The 16078-nt window shown below is 35.1% G+C and overlaps 1 protein-coding gene across 2 annotated transcripts; it reads left to right on the top strand.

Moving 5' to 3' along the window:
* Positions 1-793: 793 nt before the first annotated feature.
* LOC133520496 (uncharacterized) lies at positions 794-11655 on the top strand. Of its 2 annotated transcripts, XM_061854939.1 has the most exons (7): positions 794-1808; positions 2287-2328; positions 5596-5706; positions 7954-8043; positions 8484-8732; positions 9867-10136; positions 10560-11655. In XM_061854939.1, the coding sequence occupies exons 1-7, from the start codon at positions 1730-1732 to the stop codon at positions 10637-10639; spliced, it is 921 nt and encodes a 306-aa protein (XP_061710923.1). In that variant the 5' UTR covers positions 794-1729; the 3' UTR covers positions 10640-11655. The 2 variants fall into 2 exon arrangements, with proteins under 2 accessions (XP_061710923.1, XP_061710924.1); XM_061854940.1 differs by lacking the exon at positions 5596-5706 and having other exon boundaries at positions 797-1808.
* The last annotated feature ends 4423 nt before the right edge of the window (positions 11656-16078 follow it).

The raw sequence follows: 16078 nt of genomic DNA, 5'->3' as shown, positions 1-16078 counted from the left end.
ACATAATCATAAATCATTTATTTTGTGGCCTCAGCATAATGGTCACCTGAAGGGCAGCGCTGATCTTCCGGCGAGACCATTTGGCTTTGTAACTGTACGGCACAGCCTCGTAAAAACTGAGCGCATCCACTTGCGACAGCTACTAGCACCATCTACCTGTATGACAGAAATGACAATGTTAGATAACCTAAAACGCCACATGCCGTACAAAGTATTAATAAATAACAATGGAACAATGAAATTACCGTGAAAACAATACAAATATTTTGAAAGATACATACAACATAAATTAATAAGACTAAATAAGTGGTTAACGTTTACACAGTTACAGTTTACTTTGCCAAGTGAGGTGCAGGAAATTAAGATCAATAAGTATTACATAGAAAATAATTACACGCGCAATTGTGATGCAAGACAACTGAATGAAAAGAAACGACAAAAAAAGATACATGTACTGACGCATTGGGTGGTAAAGATGATGGAAAATTCACTATATTATTATATTAGCAATCAGTTACTTTCTTAACTCGGTCGGATAATATAATGAAAAAGCGTGAAATATTATGAAAACGTGTATCTAGGATTATGAGCCCCAAAAATCGGTGGAATAAAAACGTCGAAACGTGGATGCGTTCAGTTTATAAGAGGCTGTGCCGTACAGTTACAAAGCCAAATGGTCTCGCTGGAAGATCAGCGCTGCCCTTCAGGTCACCATTATGCTGAGGCCACAAAATAAATGATTTATGATTATGATTTTCTTTTTCAAAAAAATTAGCCATGATTTTTTCTCCAACTTGGAGTCGCCGGCAAAGTTATCTTGAACACGTATTACAAACAAATATTACACAAATAAATCAACGAAAAAACTTAGGAATTATCGTTGGTTTTTATAAGTGACTCAAAGATTAGTTAAGCAGCGTGAACGCGCTAAAAAAAATCTAGTTCTTCCTTATTTAGACTGTCAAAAAGTATTTGAATATTATTAAAACTCATACTTTTTTTCACTGGAACTGTGGTACCACGACTGTGGCAAACAAGCATACGGCCTGCCTGACGGTAAGCAGTCACCCAGCCTATGGACGCCTGCAACTCCAGAGGTGTTACATCCGCGTTGTCGACCCTTTAAAAACCTGTACACTCCTTTTTTGAAGAACCCCATACTGTAGATTCTCGGGAAAACCTCGTAAGGGGGCTCATTCCACAGCCGGAGCGTCCGCGGGAGGAAATTCCTCTTGAACCGCACATTACGCGACCGGTTCTAAGGTGTGAGGGTGAACACCCTGCCGACGGCGAGCGCTGCGGTGATAGAAAGTGACCGTTGGTATCATGTCAAACAACTCCTCAGAGCACAGCCCATTGTACAAGCGGGCTTCCCCTTTAATAGTTATAAAAAGGTATCGTCGGTTTTAGAAAAGATACCGCGCAAGCACTAATAACTATAAGTAACCTATTACATACATAAATAGTCTGACAAATTTTATGTAGGCAGTTACAAAATACATAAAGTATAATCTTAACTTTTTTTGGTGAAAAGACGTGATGATTATTTCGCCCAGTATTTTTCGCGAAATTTATATTATTAAATATAGCCGCTACTTAGTAATATCTACCATAGTTTTGCCTTGCGTCAGCGATGGTGACGTCGATGAGTATGGGTTAAGCTATGTTATCCTCATAATTTAATTTAATATCATTTTCAGTCCCCACTGGTGTAGTTGAAGTTGTAACAATGATTTTAATAAACTGTTTTGTGTTTATTGTGATTTTCAAAAGTGTGGAAATATATTCGTATACTCCTGTAAACGATAGTAAATATTTATTTTATTCTAATACATTATGTTTCCTCTTAAACATTAAGCGCCACTTGCGCCTTACCACTTACCCAGGGTGACTCGTTTAAACCGTTAACCCAGTCTCGAATTGTACTGGTAACCATGGTAATTCCGGGTTTAACCGGTTAATCCCGGGTTAGGAGGGGGCAAGTGGCGCTAAGAGTTGTTAATACTATTTTTAGACACAATAGGAACAAATTGGTTTCCACTTTTTAAATAGATCAATATGATGACATGTGTACCTATATATATTTATGATCTTGACTGTACTCGTACTATAAACGTAACGTAAATGTATTCGATAAGAAAGTACTTATTCGAGAATATATAAATAAATAAATATATCAACAACTAATGCTAAGATCGCAAGTACAACTGAACACTAATCAGGGGAGAGTTACTGTCCTCTCTCTGCCTGCGTTATTAAATCAATTATGTTAATACTTATTTTCAGATACTACACACAAATTTGAAGAGATTTCTACTTCAGTAGTCGGTATGTAAATAATAAAACAAAGGCTAGTTAAATAACGTGTGATAATAATATTATAATAATATAATAATATTATCACACGTTATTGGCAATTTAAGAAATCATAAGTATGTTTGTTAATCATAAAGTATATTTTGAGGAAATAATAACTGTAATAGGACAAAAATCGTTAAAACTACCAAAAATTAAAAAATATGGTTAGTCTGTTTCTATTGCATATTTTATGTAAATGTGTATAAAATAATACACAATAAATACAGCCTAATTTCGTGTCCCCCTGCTGGGCAAAGGCCTTCCCTCGTTTCCTTCACTTACCCAGTCGTTTGTGCTTTCCCGCCATTCCGGATAAGATGCGTCGAAGTCGTGCCATCTTCTTTTCGGTCTGCTTGCACCCCGGCCTGTACCATTTACGATGTTCCGTGGGTCCCACTCGGTAACCATTTGATTATTAGAAAACTTATAATTTTAGCATTTCCTTTATTGTAGATAATAAGTTTACTTATAGGCACTATATAGGCACTATATACATCTGTCGTTTTATTGTTAGGCATAATTTTAAATACAATGTGTGTTTGCTGAATATCTGAATGATTGTGGTTTTTTTTTGCGGATCTGATCACCAACAATGGTATTATAACACAAGATAGGTTAAGGCGTGCTAAAATTGTAGCGCTTACGTTGTACAAATTGCCTTTAGTCGCGCGTAGGCAAGCTAAAAATTTGTACGTGCTAACGAGCTCCCGCACACCGAAAAAGAAAGATTACCGGGTGTTCCAGAAAGTATAATCACAAGCTCCAAATGATATAAAAACATTAGTTTTCTTGAATGTTACAATTATTTATTAGTCAATATTATATTTTCTACTTATTATGTAAAAAATTCAGGTACTATATTTTTAGGGTTCCGTAGCCAAATGGCAAAAAACGGAACCCTTATAGATTCGTCATGTCCGTCTGTCTGTCCGATTCTGTCACAGCCACTTTTTTCCGAAACTATAAGAGCTGTACTGTTCAAACTTAGTAAGTGGATGTATTCTATGAACCGCATTAAGATTTTCACACAAAAATAGTAAAAAAACAATAAATTTTGGGGGTTCCCCATACTTAGAACTGAAACTCAAAAAATCTTTTTTCATCAAACCCATACGTGTGGGGTATCTATGGATAGGTCTTCAAAAATGATATTGAGGTTTCTAATATCATTTTTTTCTAAAATGAATAGTTTGCGCGAGAGACACTTCCAAAGTGGTAAAATGTGTGTCCCCCCCCCCCGTAACTTCTAAAATAACAGAATGAAAAATCTAAAAAAAATATACTATATACATTGCCATGTAAACTTCCACCGAAAATTGGTTTGAACGAGATGTAGTAAGTAGTCTTTTTTTTATACGTCATGAAATTAAAAAAAAAAATTTTTTTTCAACATACCCATACATGTGGGGTATCTATGGATAGGTCTTCAAAAATGATATTAAGGTTTCTAATATCATTTTTTTCTAAACTGAATAGTTTGCGCGAGAGAACCTCCCAAAGTGAAAAAAAGTGTGTCCCCCCCCTGTAACTTCTAAAATAACAGAATGAAAAATCTAAAAAAAATATATGATATACATTACGATGCAAACTTCTAACGAAAATTGGTTTGAACGAGATCTAGTGAGTAGTTTTTTTTAATACGTCATAAAATTAAAAAAAAAATTTTTTTCGTCAAATCCACTCGTGTGGGGTATCTATGGATAGGTCTTCAAAAATGATATTTAGGTTCCTAATACAATTTTTTTCTAAAGTGAATAGTTTGCGCGAGAGACACTACCAAAGTGGTAAAATGTGTGTCCAAAGTGGTAAAATGTTGAACGAGATCTAGTAGTTTAAGTAGTTTTTTTTAATACGTCATAAAGGAACCCTTCTTGGGCGAGACCGACTCGCACTTGGCCGCTTTTTAAATCCGTCTGTTGTAAGCCAGAGATCGTTCGACATAAGATTCAGCACAGATTTATTTCCAATGACTGGAGGCTTTCGATCAGTTTCTTTTGAAGGCCTCAATAGAATCTGCAGGCTTAATGTTTTTTCGGAGACATGCCTTAGTAAGAGCCCACAAAGTTTCGATTGGCCTGGCTTCCGGGCAGTTCGGTGGATTCATTTCTTTAGACATATAAGTATTTAACTCCGTTGTGTCTATACCAGGAATCTGGCCAGAACAAAACAGGACCATCATACTTACGGATCATGGGAAACAAGCGGGATTCAAGCACTCTAGTAGATATCGGCCTTCGTTGATTGTGTGGTGACGAATTGCTTGGACGACTTCCCGCACTCACAAATGGCCTGCCAAACCATTTTTTGATAAAAGTTTCGACGAAAATGAATTTGTCGGCAACAACAACAACATCCTAGTTTTTTCGTACAGTGTAAAATTGGTTACCTAGGAGCATTTCATATTCAAATTTTATGTAGGTTTCGTCGTCCATAATAACGCACGCCTATTTTCGGCACAATATGCTATCATTAAATTTTCTCACCCTTAGTTTCACGCATGTGGCCTGTTTAGTGCTCCGTTAATTTGGTTTCTTCTGCTTTTTACAGGTCTTTAAATCAATTTTTGCCTTGGAAAGTTGTACATTGTTAGCCGATGTTCGTAGTCTTACGGCCACATTCCTAACAGACAAGTAATTTTTTTTGCTGGACACTTGAGTAATACCTATTACGGTTCAATTTTCGATCCACAGGCCCCATTTTCCGACCACTTTTTGGTGCATCGTAAAAGATGAAATCCTCACCATACATTCGAATAGCCGTATGCACGGCTCCGATGCTAACTCCTACAGACTTCGCCAACTCTTTGAGCGCAATGTTAGGAATGGCACACCATTTGTGCATAATCTTTTTTTCATTTTTCTGAAGAAATTTCCCGCATTTCACGTATTTTACACACAAACTTTGCGACGAATGTAAATAATTATAGGTAACTAAGAAACTGACAAATTAATATAGGTAACTTTTTTCTTGTTCATATTATGGACCAAAAACGCAGCAGTGCAAAGTTGTGCTTATACTTTCTAGAACACCCGATACAAGCTTATGTCACACTTATGTTTAACAACGAGTATGACGAAATTGAATGGAATGCGAAACGGAATTTAAAAAAAAAAAACAGGTTTGTTCGTAGGTATATAAATAAATATGGAATTATCTGTTGTGCTCCTTATGTATGAGTATAACCTATCTATAAATAATATCATTGATCACCTAATAATAAATCGGTTTTAATTTCAGACTACAAACAACTAATGATAATAGGATTTGGTGTATCGGGTGTATTATTGTTGATAATCATAATACAAAGCATAACTTTATGCATAATAAACTGCACATGCAAATCGAAAGGTATGTACTTATACTCCGTTATTTATAATGTTACGGGTAATGTTAGGTAGGTTAATTAAACTCAAGTTTACCCTGGTATAACTAGTTTTACCCAAGCCTTATGGGTAAAACTTGGGTAATCCTAAGTAGCCCCGGGTAAACCTAGTTTTGCTTTATATTATAGCATTACCCATAACAGGTATACTTAATTTAAGAAAACTTAAGTTGAAAAAAACCTGGGTACACGAGTACCTACCTAGTAGTAAGCCTTTTGGTTAAAGCCCGAAAATTAAATCAAGTTTAATTTGTATTCGGCCTTTACCCGTATACATCTAGGTCTACCCAACACTGGGAGGGTACCTAAAGCTAATGTCAGAAGTGATGATGCAACACCTAATACTTATTACCCAGCCAGTATTAGGTAGGCTTAGATGTATACGGGTAAACGCCGAATACAGATTAAAGTTCCTTAAGTTTTCGGACTTTACCCAAAAGGCTTGAGTAATACTAATTATAACTTATACTAGGGTAAACTTGAGTTTAACTAAGCTTCTCACATTACCCGTAACAAATCATTTGAATAATTGCAGTCATTTGATATAAATTCAATTTTAAAAATAAACTAAAACAATGACAATAGAATACAACTATCGATATAGTAAGCCGATATCGTTAATTAGGAAATACTGGGTAGGATAAAACTTACCCACCTCATTATTTAGACAACTATACTGAAATCACTGTGCATGTGGTATATATTACGAGTGTGTAAATACTTACACACTCGTAATGCAACATGCCAACATGCATTATAGGTATACACCTATAATGCATGTTGGCGATGAACGTAATGCTCTTGTGTAATGATTTAACTTTAGTCACATTCATTAAACCAATAGATAGGTAGGATAGGTTCGTTAGGCTGATTCAGATCCCGAAGGGCAAATTAGAAATAGCTACTAGATACTATGCGGGGCTCCGTCGACCCAAGGAATGAAAAACAGGGAGCTTCACGACATGCCTAGGAATTTCATGATCAGGCGGATTTTACGATCGGCCGCTGACATGCATACATTGCTCGATCTAGTTGCTATATCGTTTCATCAGCTTAGCGTGGTGGGCGTAAATACCAAAATAGTGCTGTAACCGTAGAGAGTTCATCGTGCCGCTCAGTCGACTGAAGGTGCATTCCGATTAGTTTTTCGATTTTGCTCGTTGAGTAAATTATAATCTTTCCGGTAATTAACCCATGGAAAATATTTTCCTGAGAAGCGCTGGTGGCCTAGCGGTAAGAGCGTGCGACTTGCAATCCGGAGGTCGCGAGTTCAAACCCGGCTCGTACCAATGAGTTTTTCGGAACTTATGTACGAAATATTATTTGATATTTACCAGTCGCTTTTCGGTGAAGGAAAACATCGTGAGGAAACCGGACTAATCCCAACAAGGCCTAGTTTACCCTCTGGGTTGGGAGGTCAGATGGCAGTCGCTTTCGTAAAAACTAGTGCCTACGCCAAATCTTGGGATTAGTTGTCAAGCGGACCCCAGGCTCCCTTGAGCCGTGGCAAAATGCCGGGACAACGCGAGGAAGAAGAAGAAGAGGAAAATATTTTCCTGAAAAGACAATAGCCAAAGGCCACATCACTGACAATAAAAAAGAGCCCAAATTTGATTTTGATTTTTGTTCTGGTCCAGAAATGTGACTTTTGACAGCAGACTGAATGAATCCGTAACAGTTTCGGAACAATAAATGAAAATCAGAATCAGGCTAAATATTAAAAAATGTAACGTCTCAATTTGTAACATTCCTGGATATATTAAGGAAATTGATGAAAATTTATTTATTTTATGATACTGGACGGAAGTATTTTTTATTAGTAAGATATTGCGATCTCTTTCTTTGTTATAACCACCACCAACCACCAGTTTGACACTGACATATTCGCTAGCGTGAGCGTAACTTACTTTCTATGCATCTCGTTTGCACTTTATAAACAAAAAACAGTTTCACACATGCTCTCTATCTATAAATAGGAACCTACTTATTCACTGAGAGTTAAACCTTTGAGTAACGTATGGAAGTATGACATACTACGGTTGTACTAGGTAATTTTGAGAGAGTAATTCATGTACAGTCGAGTTCGTAAATATGTATAGATTTCTTCACCTTAATTCATTCCAATAAGGTGAAAATACGTATATGAACTCGACTGTACAAGATTTCTCTCTTCCTGAAAAAACATGTTGGTGAAAATTCATTATCTTTTGTAGGTACCCGTAAAAATGAAAATAGACCTGACGCAGGCTCTGTCGTTACGGAAAGTGGAAATCATGAAGAAATCGAAGAAAATCAAGACATTGGTAACATAGTTAATTAATTTAAACCGTTGTAATAAAATATATATTTTAGAATGACCTCTGGTTACCTACCGGTTTTATTTTTACAAAAGTTGTCGGGATGGCAGTATATTACTGCGCTGTATTTTCAAAACAATTTTAGTCAGTGACTTCAAATGTTACATAGATTAATGTTATATTATTAGAAAGAAAAATACATTTAATCAGAAAGCTTGACTCATATTCCAGATTCCTATTAGTTTTGAAAACACATAGTTTGAACAAGTACTTTTCAAGACATTAAACCATCATGACCACTGAAATAATCAGGATAACCAATAAAATGTGATTGCTAATAGTTATTGCGCGTACGGTTAAATTAATCTACCAAGGAAAAAATCGACTTTCTATACATTTTAGTTTTTAAATCGTTTCCACCATCATTTAATTATATTTGATCACAGAACAGGCCCCCAACTTAACCTACCAAAATCATAATGAACTTCAAGAATCATCGAGTTCTCCAACAAGATCAAATGTGAAGAATAAGACCACTACAGCCTCAAAACTTCCGCGCCAACATAAGGCCAAAGACACGAAGTCAACAGTTGAAACACCAATGAAGCAAATGAAACGACTTTCGAATAACTTAGGATTATTTTTATTTAAATCAGCCAAGCCCCACGATGTGTCTGCTACTTCAGCTAAAGAATGTAAGACTCCAACTGAAACATCTCATAGATATTTGTCATCGACAAATCCATTGCAATATCCCAAAGAATGTATACTATTTTTTAGTTAAACATTGTTTTGAAGTTTGATATATCGTTCGATAGATAAATTAAATATCTATTTGAAAATAGAAGTAGAAACATGCCGAGAAGTTGTTTCTCTCCTTTCCCCCACTTTTATATCCCCATTTTTAGTATTTATAAATTTTCATAAAAACTGTGAAAGCTAATATAAAATGTCTATAGGAGAAGTGCATTCTCCATAAAATTCTCTACAATATTGTCTTCGTAAGTTTTTTTTTTTAATTGTGCTTAATTTCTCCTTATAATACCTTTTTGCGATTTTGAAAGTTTGCATGAAAATAAAACGACAAATTTGTACCAAAAAGGCCAAAAGCGCATGAAACAAGCATTAAAATATTGTATTCATACTTTTAAAATGCCAAATTCAGTGTTTCTTTAAACATTTTTAATATTTGACTTCGGCCATTATATGAAAATCGCCACCGCCACGCGCTACAAATTATTATTTTTTCACAAAAATAATGTATGAGTACCTACTTTGAAGTGATACTTTTAAGACTAGTAAATAAATGGGCTAAATTGTAAAACAATTTATTTTGTGTATATTGCATTTTTTTGTATGAAAAAAAAAGTGTCTGACAATTGACTTTGAGAATTATGTTAAGAATGAATTTTCGTCCCTAAATTATACGAAAATGATATACAACTTGCCCTACAACACAAAACACTGAACACTAAATGAACACTGAACTAGCCTTTTTTTTTCATGCAAGCTTTCAAAATCGCAAATATTATACCGAGAAATTAAGCATAATTTAAAAATATGCACTTACTTCCAAAAACAAGATTGTAGGGAATTTTATGGAGAATATACCTACTTCTTCTAGACATTTTATTGTAGCTTTCACAGTTTTAGTTTAGTATAAAAGTAGGGGGGGGGGGGGGGGGAGAGAAACAATAACTTCTCATCATGTTTTTACTTCTATTTATTCTTATAAACCTAAAAGCTATACGCATGCCATGTTTCGTGCTTTCTGCCGGATGGTCATGTTGGTTACTAAGCGTTTTTTTAAATTAATTTGTACTTTTTAGACCCTGAATCTGGTCCTATCTACGGAAACCTAATGGAAATGGAGGAACTATCGAAATCTGTTAGTAAACCGAACGGGAAATTAGATAGAAAAATAACGGCGACCACTCCAGCATCAACATTTGTACGTCAACACAACGCCTACCACACCGGATCTCCATCAACATCAACAGTTCACAATGAGACAAAACGACCAATCCATCTTGGGAACCAAATAGCACATTCAAAAATGCCTCCGTTACATGGTGTGCCCCTAGCTTCAAATTTGAATAGTAAGTCCTTAGTAGTACCTTGAGAGAACCATGTGCTAATTCGGGCTAGTTAAAAAAAATACGTACTTGTATTTAGTCTTAATTGATTCCATTGTATTACGAAACATACTACTAAGTATAAATGGCTACCTACCTAGGTCACATACAGAAGCGGCTGTTTAATTAATAAAGATATTTATAGATAGATATCCCTAAAAACAATAATATGTATGTAATTTATTGTCTCCGATAACCGAGATCGCTCTTAAGCGATAAGACCGCCTGTTGTTACCTCTATCAAATTGTCTTTGTTTGTTTCTGTACATTTATTGTCAACTATGTGAGGTGTTCAATGAAGAGTATTGCATTGTATTGTATATAAATAATGTAGACGGGATGAAATTTTATAAGTAAGTTAAGCTTTAAATTTCTGTTTATTTGCAGATCGGCAAAGCTCTTATTCAGTGTATAGTGAAGACTGGACGTATGAACCCTTAGAAGAAGTATATGAACAACTTGAATAATTTGATACAAGATAATATATCCAAGATTAGTTACGTATAATAAGTTGAATGGAGCGGTGTACTTTTTTAAACAAAAGCAAGCTACATTTTTACAAATTGTAACGAAATAAGAAACTTACGTGTTTCTGAAAATTAAGTATACATAGGTATTTCGCAGTGTATAAGTATCTTTTGTGATATGTAAAAATAAAACTATCCGTCAAACATTTATATATCAATATTATAGCTTTAATATTATTTCGGTTAACATTAATTGTGACGTCCCGCGGTCGGCACTTACGCTGTTATTACCGACGCTCCAATACTATTGCAGTGCTACGCGACGTGAGCGCCAACCGCCATAAAGTACCTTTTCCCATGGAACGTCACAATTATGAGATGAGAAACAGGAAGTCATAATTTTCCTTCGCAATAAATTATTATTTTTTTCATAATTAAGAGTAAAGGGCAAGCAATTTTAACTTACAAAGACTGGGTATGGTGCTTCTGAATAAATGAACAGCCCAAGAGAGCTATAAAGTTTTTATGTGCTATTTTAATTAGAATAAAGAATGACTTCTTCAGATTCTATTTTGCATTGAGAAGTATTTTTTCTTTTGTCTTTGGTAAAATACTAAAATACGGAGGCATAAACTGCAACTGAAATAGACATTTGAACTGGGGAAGTAAGAGACAACACTCATCAATGCTTTGATCAATGCAAAAACAAATAAATTTAAAGCCTGATCAGTAATATATGATCACGCGCCATGTTGCGGAATTTCATTGGAACTAATTTTTTCATACCAAACTGAACTGTCACCATATATAGACCATATATATACAAGAGAATAACAGCGCCCTCTTGACAATGATCATATATTTCTGGTCGGGCTTTAAATATAAATTAAGAAAACTGTTCATATTTTTTTTTGTTTTCATTTACCAAACAAAAATATAAATTATAATAATATATAAAAAAATCATCATGTGCATTAACTGACGAGAGTAAACACTTTTTAGGGTTCCGTAGCCAAATGGCAAAAAACGGAACCCTTATGGATTCGTCATGTCTGTCTGTCTGTCCGTCCTTATGTCACAGCCACTTTATTCCCAAACTATAAGAACTATACTGTTGAAACTTGGTAAGTAGATGTGAACCGCATTAAGATTTTCACACAAAAATAAAATAAAAAAACCAATAAATTTTGAGGGTTCACCATACTTAGAACTGAAACTCAATTTTTTTTTCCATCAAACCAATACGTGCGGGGTATCTATGGATAGGTCTTCAAAAATGATATTGAGATTTCGAATATCATTTTTTTTCTAAGCTGAATAGTTTGCGCGAGAGACACTTCTAAAGTGGTAAAATGTGTGCCCCCCCCCTGTAACTTCTAAAATAAGAGAATGATAAAACTAAAAAATATATTCGATGTATATTACCATGCAAACTTCCACCAAAAATTGTTTTGAACAAGATCTAGTCCTTAAGTAGTTTTTTTTTTAATACGCCATAAATGGTACGGAACCCTTCATGGGCGAGTCCGACTCGCACTTAGCCGCTTTTTTTGTAGTAAATTGTTTGTCGGTCAGACGAGTATCAGTAATTACGGAAAATTGAACCCTGTTATTTGGAAATGAATTTTAAAATAATAGTGTTATGGGGTGGTCATTTTTGCCATATAAAATCGAAATTTTGTCCGTTAGAGTTAAATGTCATACTCGTAATCAACGTGTCATTTAATTTGTCAACGTGAAGTGGCCAGTTAAATGATAACTAAAAGAGGTTCTAGAATCTTTTGAATGAGGTCTCATCGAAACACACGTTTTTACGTAACAAATTTCTTTTCCCATTTTCTCTAAAAAACATCGTAAAACCTATGATGTTTCATATTCATACTCAAATATGCTCCAGAGTACTATTAGGCTGTAAAAACATTGGTAACTAATTTGTTAGCACCTCATTGGGACCGTGCGAAGTGCGTGGTGGGGGTAAGTAAAGCGATCCCAGCGCATAAGGTGGTAAAAATTTGAACTAACTGCTATCGCTATCGTCTTTAACATTTCGTACAATTATATGGCTCGAAATGAAACTTTGATTTACGATTACTCCTGAAATATTCATTTAAATTATATGGTGTAAGGGACCATTGTAATCTGTATTATGAAATGCTTAATATAACTAACGTATTTATTTTGATAATTGTTAATAATGTATCCATGTAAATAGCTTTGCAAATGCCACATATTACGTGATCTTTTTCTAGAAGTTAAGAATGGATATAGTAAGTTATCCTTAAAAGATAGACATTTCACATCGCGGACTTTTTTGTAGACCTATGAATGAGAAACAACCCCACCATACATTGTGTTGTTATAGCTCAAACGCATTAGGCAGCGTTTTCGATTAAAGCTCCTAGCCAGCGTGAGGTTTTCCGACAACATCGTTATATTTCAAACAATTTACACAAAACCTTAACAAGTTATATACCTAAGCCTTCCTCAAGAATCACTCTATTGATAGATGAAAGTCGTATGAAAATCCGTTCAGTACTTTTTAGTTTTGGAGTAGTTTTATAAGATGTAGTGAATTGACGTTTTCCCCTAGAATTGCGGACACTAGGTTGCGTGACAGTCGTGCACGCTCCCAATATATATACCTACTTGTAGTTATGGTACCAAGCTTATTAACGCATTCGCTGCCACCGACGCATATATGCGTTCACCGTCATATAAGTTTGTCCCTAGGCCACGCCCCCTGGCAGTGAATGCGTTAAAATACTGGCACTAGATACATAATATCCAAAAATAGAACTTAGCGCGCCTGAAGGCCGCATCTTAATTATTGTTTGGTTTGGGGACTCCCCGATAAAAACGCGTTGAGTCATTGACGTTGTTAATCTAAATGTAATTATTACTTATCAGTAAACACCGGACTAGAGTATGTAATGGATTAGCGTTTCTATTTTCCTTCCTGTACAATTATACATACAGTATTCTAGCTTTATTTAAAACGACAAATTATATTTATCGTAATTTTAAATATAATAATACTAGTCGATATATTTGAAAGCCGGAATTGGTGACTGTGCAGTGCTGTACTTTTTATTTGAACAATTATATCTATTGTGACGGACGGTCAATGCTCAGGGCTGGTTTTTATTTTTATAGGTATGACTAAAATCGTATGCTTTACGAACATGTTTTAGTAAGTTAAAGAATAATAAAAAATATTATTGAAATTAAATTACCCAATTAGCACTCCGCCGACCATTATCAATTTAAGTGTGTATCTTAGAGATAACCCGCATAGGTACTTCCCGGCCAATGCTGACCCATGACGTAATAACCCGAAAAAAATGTTAATATATGTAGTAACTAATGTAAACAAGTTGAATGACGGTAATGACCGTTTCCAATGTAAATTATTCCTAAAACACGTGCTTGCATGTACACCGTACATTGTACAGTCACCTGCAATCATATATTACTCTTCGAAGGCCGCAAAAATATGTGACACGCTCTTATGGCATACAGCCAGGGTTTTGCGAGTTTTGCGGCCTTCGCTGTGTAACATATTATTGCAAGTGCATGTACTGATTTTTTTTTATACTACGTCGGTGGCAAACAATCATACGGCCCGCCTGATGGTAAGCACTGAAGGTATGGTAAGACCTGACTTTTGACTGTACTTTTGTTAGAGTATTTATTTATAAACGTAGGTGAAGGCAATTAGTTTAGACAGTCTGCTATAAATAGTTTTGCTGTTTCAATGTATTTTTGTTGGAAGAGTAATAATAACATAAGTAACAAATGTTATGAAGAAAAAAAAATTGCAAATATAAATAATAAGTCTTCATTTTTTGTAAAACTAGAAATGACGATAGAGCAATATTACCGCCGATCTCAAATTATTGTTATCGTAGTAACCGATCAGTAATAAATAAATGTATTACCACTACAATTTATGTTGTTGTTTTTGCTCATTATTTCATCTCGCGTTGCGTTCTTAAAAATAAGCAATTTTCTACCGACCATTACACAGAGAGCCAATTTAGACAGACAATTAAAAATAATGTACACGCCTACTAAAACGAATTACAACGGTAAATATAATGGTCATGCAGACACAAATTTATAACAAAATTTGTTCTGTTTCCAAAAGTTAGGAAATTGCTCTTAACCTTATTTATATATTAATCGACCAATATTACCCTCAATTAGCTTTTACTAAAATACTCGCCTTTAGTTACGCTGGGCATTTTCCGTAAAATCGTCAACCATAACATTGTGCATATTTTGATACTTGAGTACAGTCAGCGTCAAATACTTCGTAGCAGTCAAAGTCGCCAAATAGTTCGGTACTCTCTCTTCTTCCTCGCGTTGTCCCGGCACGGCTCATGGGAGCCTGGGGTCCGCTTGACAACTAATCCCAAGATTTGGCGTAGGCACTAATTTTTACGAAAGCGACTGCCATCTGACCTTCCAACCCAGAGGGTAAACTAGGCCTTGTTAGGATTAGTCCGGTTTCCTCACGATGTTTTCCTTCACCGAAAAGCGACTGGTAAATATCAAATGATATTTCGTACTTAAGTTCCGAAAAACTCATTGGTACGAGCCGGGGTTTGAACCCGCGACCTCCGGATTGCAAGTCGCACGCTCTTACCGCTAGGCCACCAGCGCACAAAGTATTTGACGCTGACTGTACCATGTATATGGAAGGTAGAAGCAAGGAACAAAATCTCCATATACCAAAAAGTGTCCGGCAAAAAAACCATAAATAGGTGGCGCTACAATACCTAGAATACTTGAGAAAAAAATCTAATCATAGACAGCGCACTTCAATCCGTCAATAACGCCTAGGTTCTTAGCTACTCCAGCGCTACTCTGGAGATTTGGAACTATTATTTATAGCTGACAGCTGGACACTTTTACAACAATTCTGCCTTAGGAGTTTCTGTTCCTTGCCTCTACTTTCCATAACCATGTACATACGTTAACATATAATTTTATTATGTCAAGTAAGAACACGTGATCGTCCGTAAAAAAAGAGAAAATGTTATTCCACTTTTAAATATTTTCCATTCTCCATGATTTTTTAGTATCTTATTGACGCAATGAAAATTGAGGTTTATAGGTTTTCGTTTTTTTCAAAATATGCAAAACAAAAATTTTTTATTTTTTCAAAAAAGCAAATACTATAAAACTAGAATATAGTATGCTGAAGCGATTGACATCAAATTCAAATTAATTTGTAAATATTTAGTTAGTGGAGACCGTTTTCTCCCAAAATGGAATTTCATAGAAAAAGTACTGTTATTTCGTTAGGATCGCAAAGCTATTCTTCCCTCTTTATATGGCTTAAATGTAATAATAGACAAATCAACTATCACTTGTATTTCAATCGCCGCTATATATTATATACCTATATATCCTCTAGTCTCATCCAGAAGTGTC

Source organism: Cydia pomonella, chromosome 8 (genome assembly GCF_033807575.1).
Source record: "Cydia pomonella isolate Wapato2018A chromosome 8, ilCydPomo1, whole genome shotgun sequence".
NCBI classification, from domain to species: Eukaryota; Metazoa; Arthropoda; class Insecta; order Lepidoptera; family Tortricidae; genus Cydia; species Cydia pomonella.
This window is presented reverse-complemented; position numbering and strand designations above follow the sequence as displayed.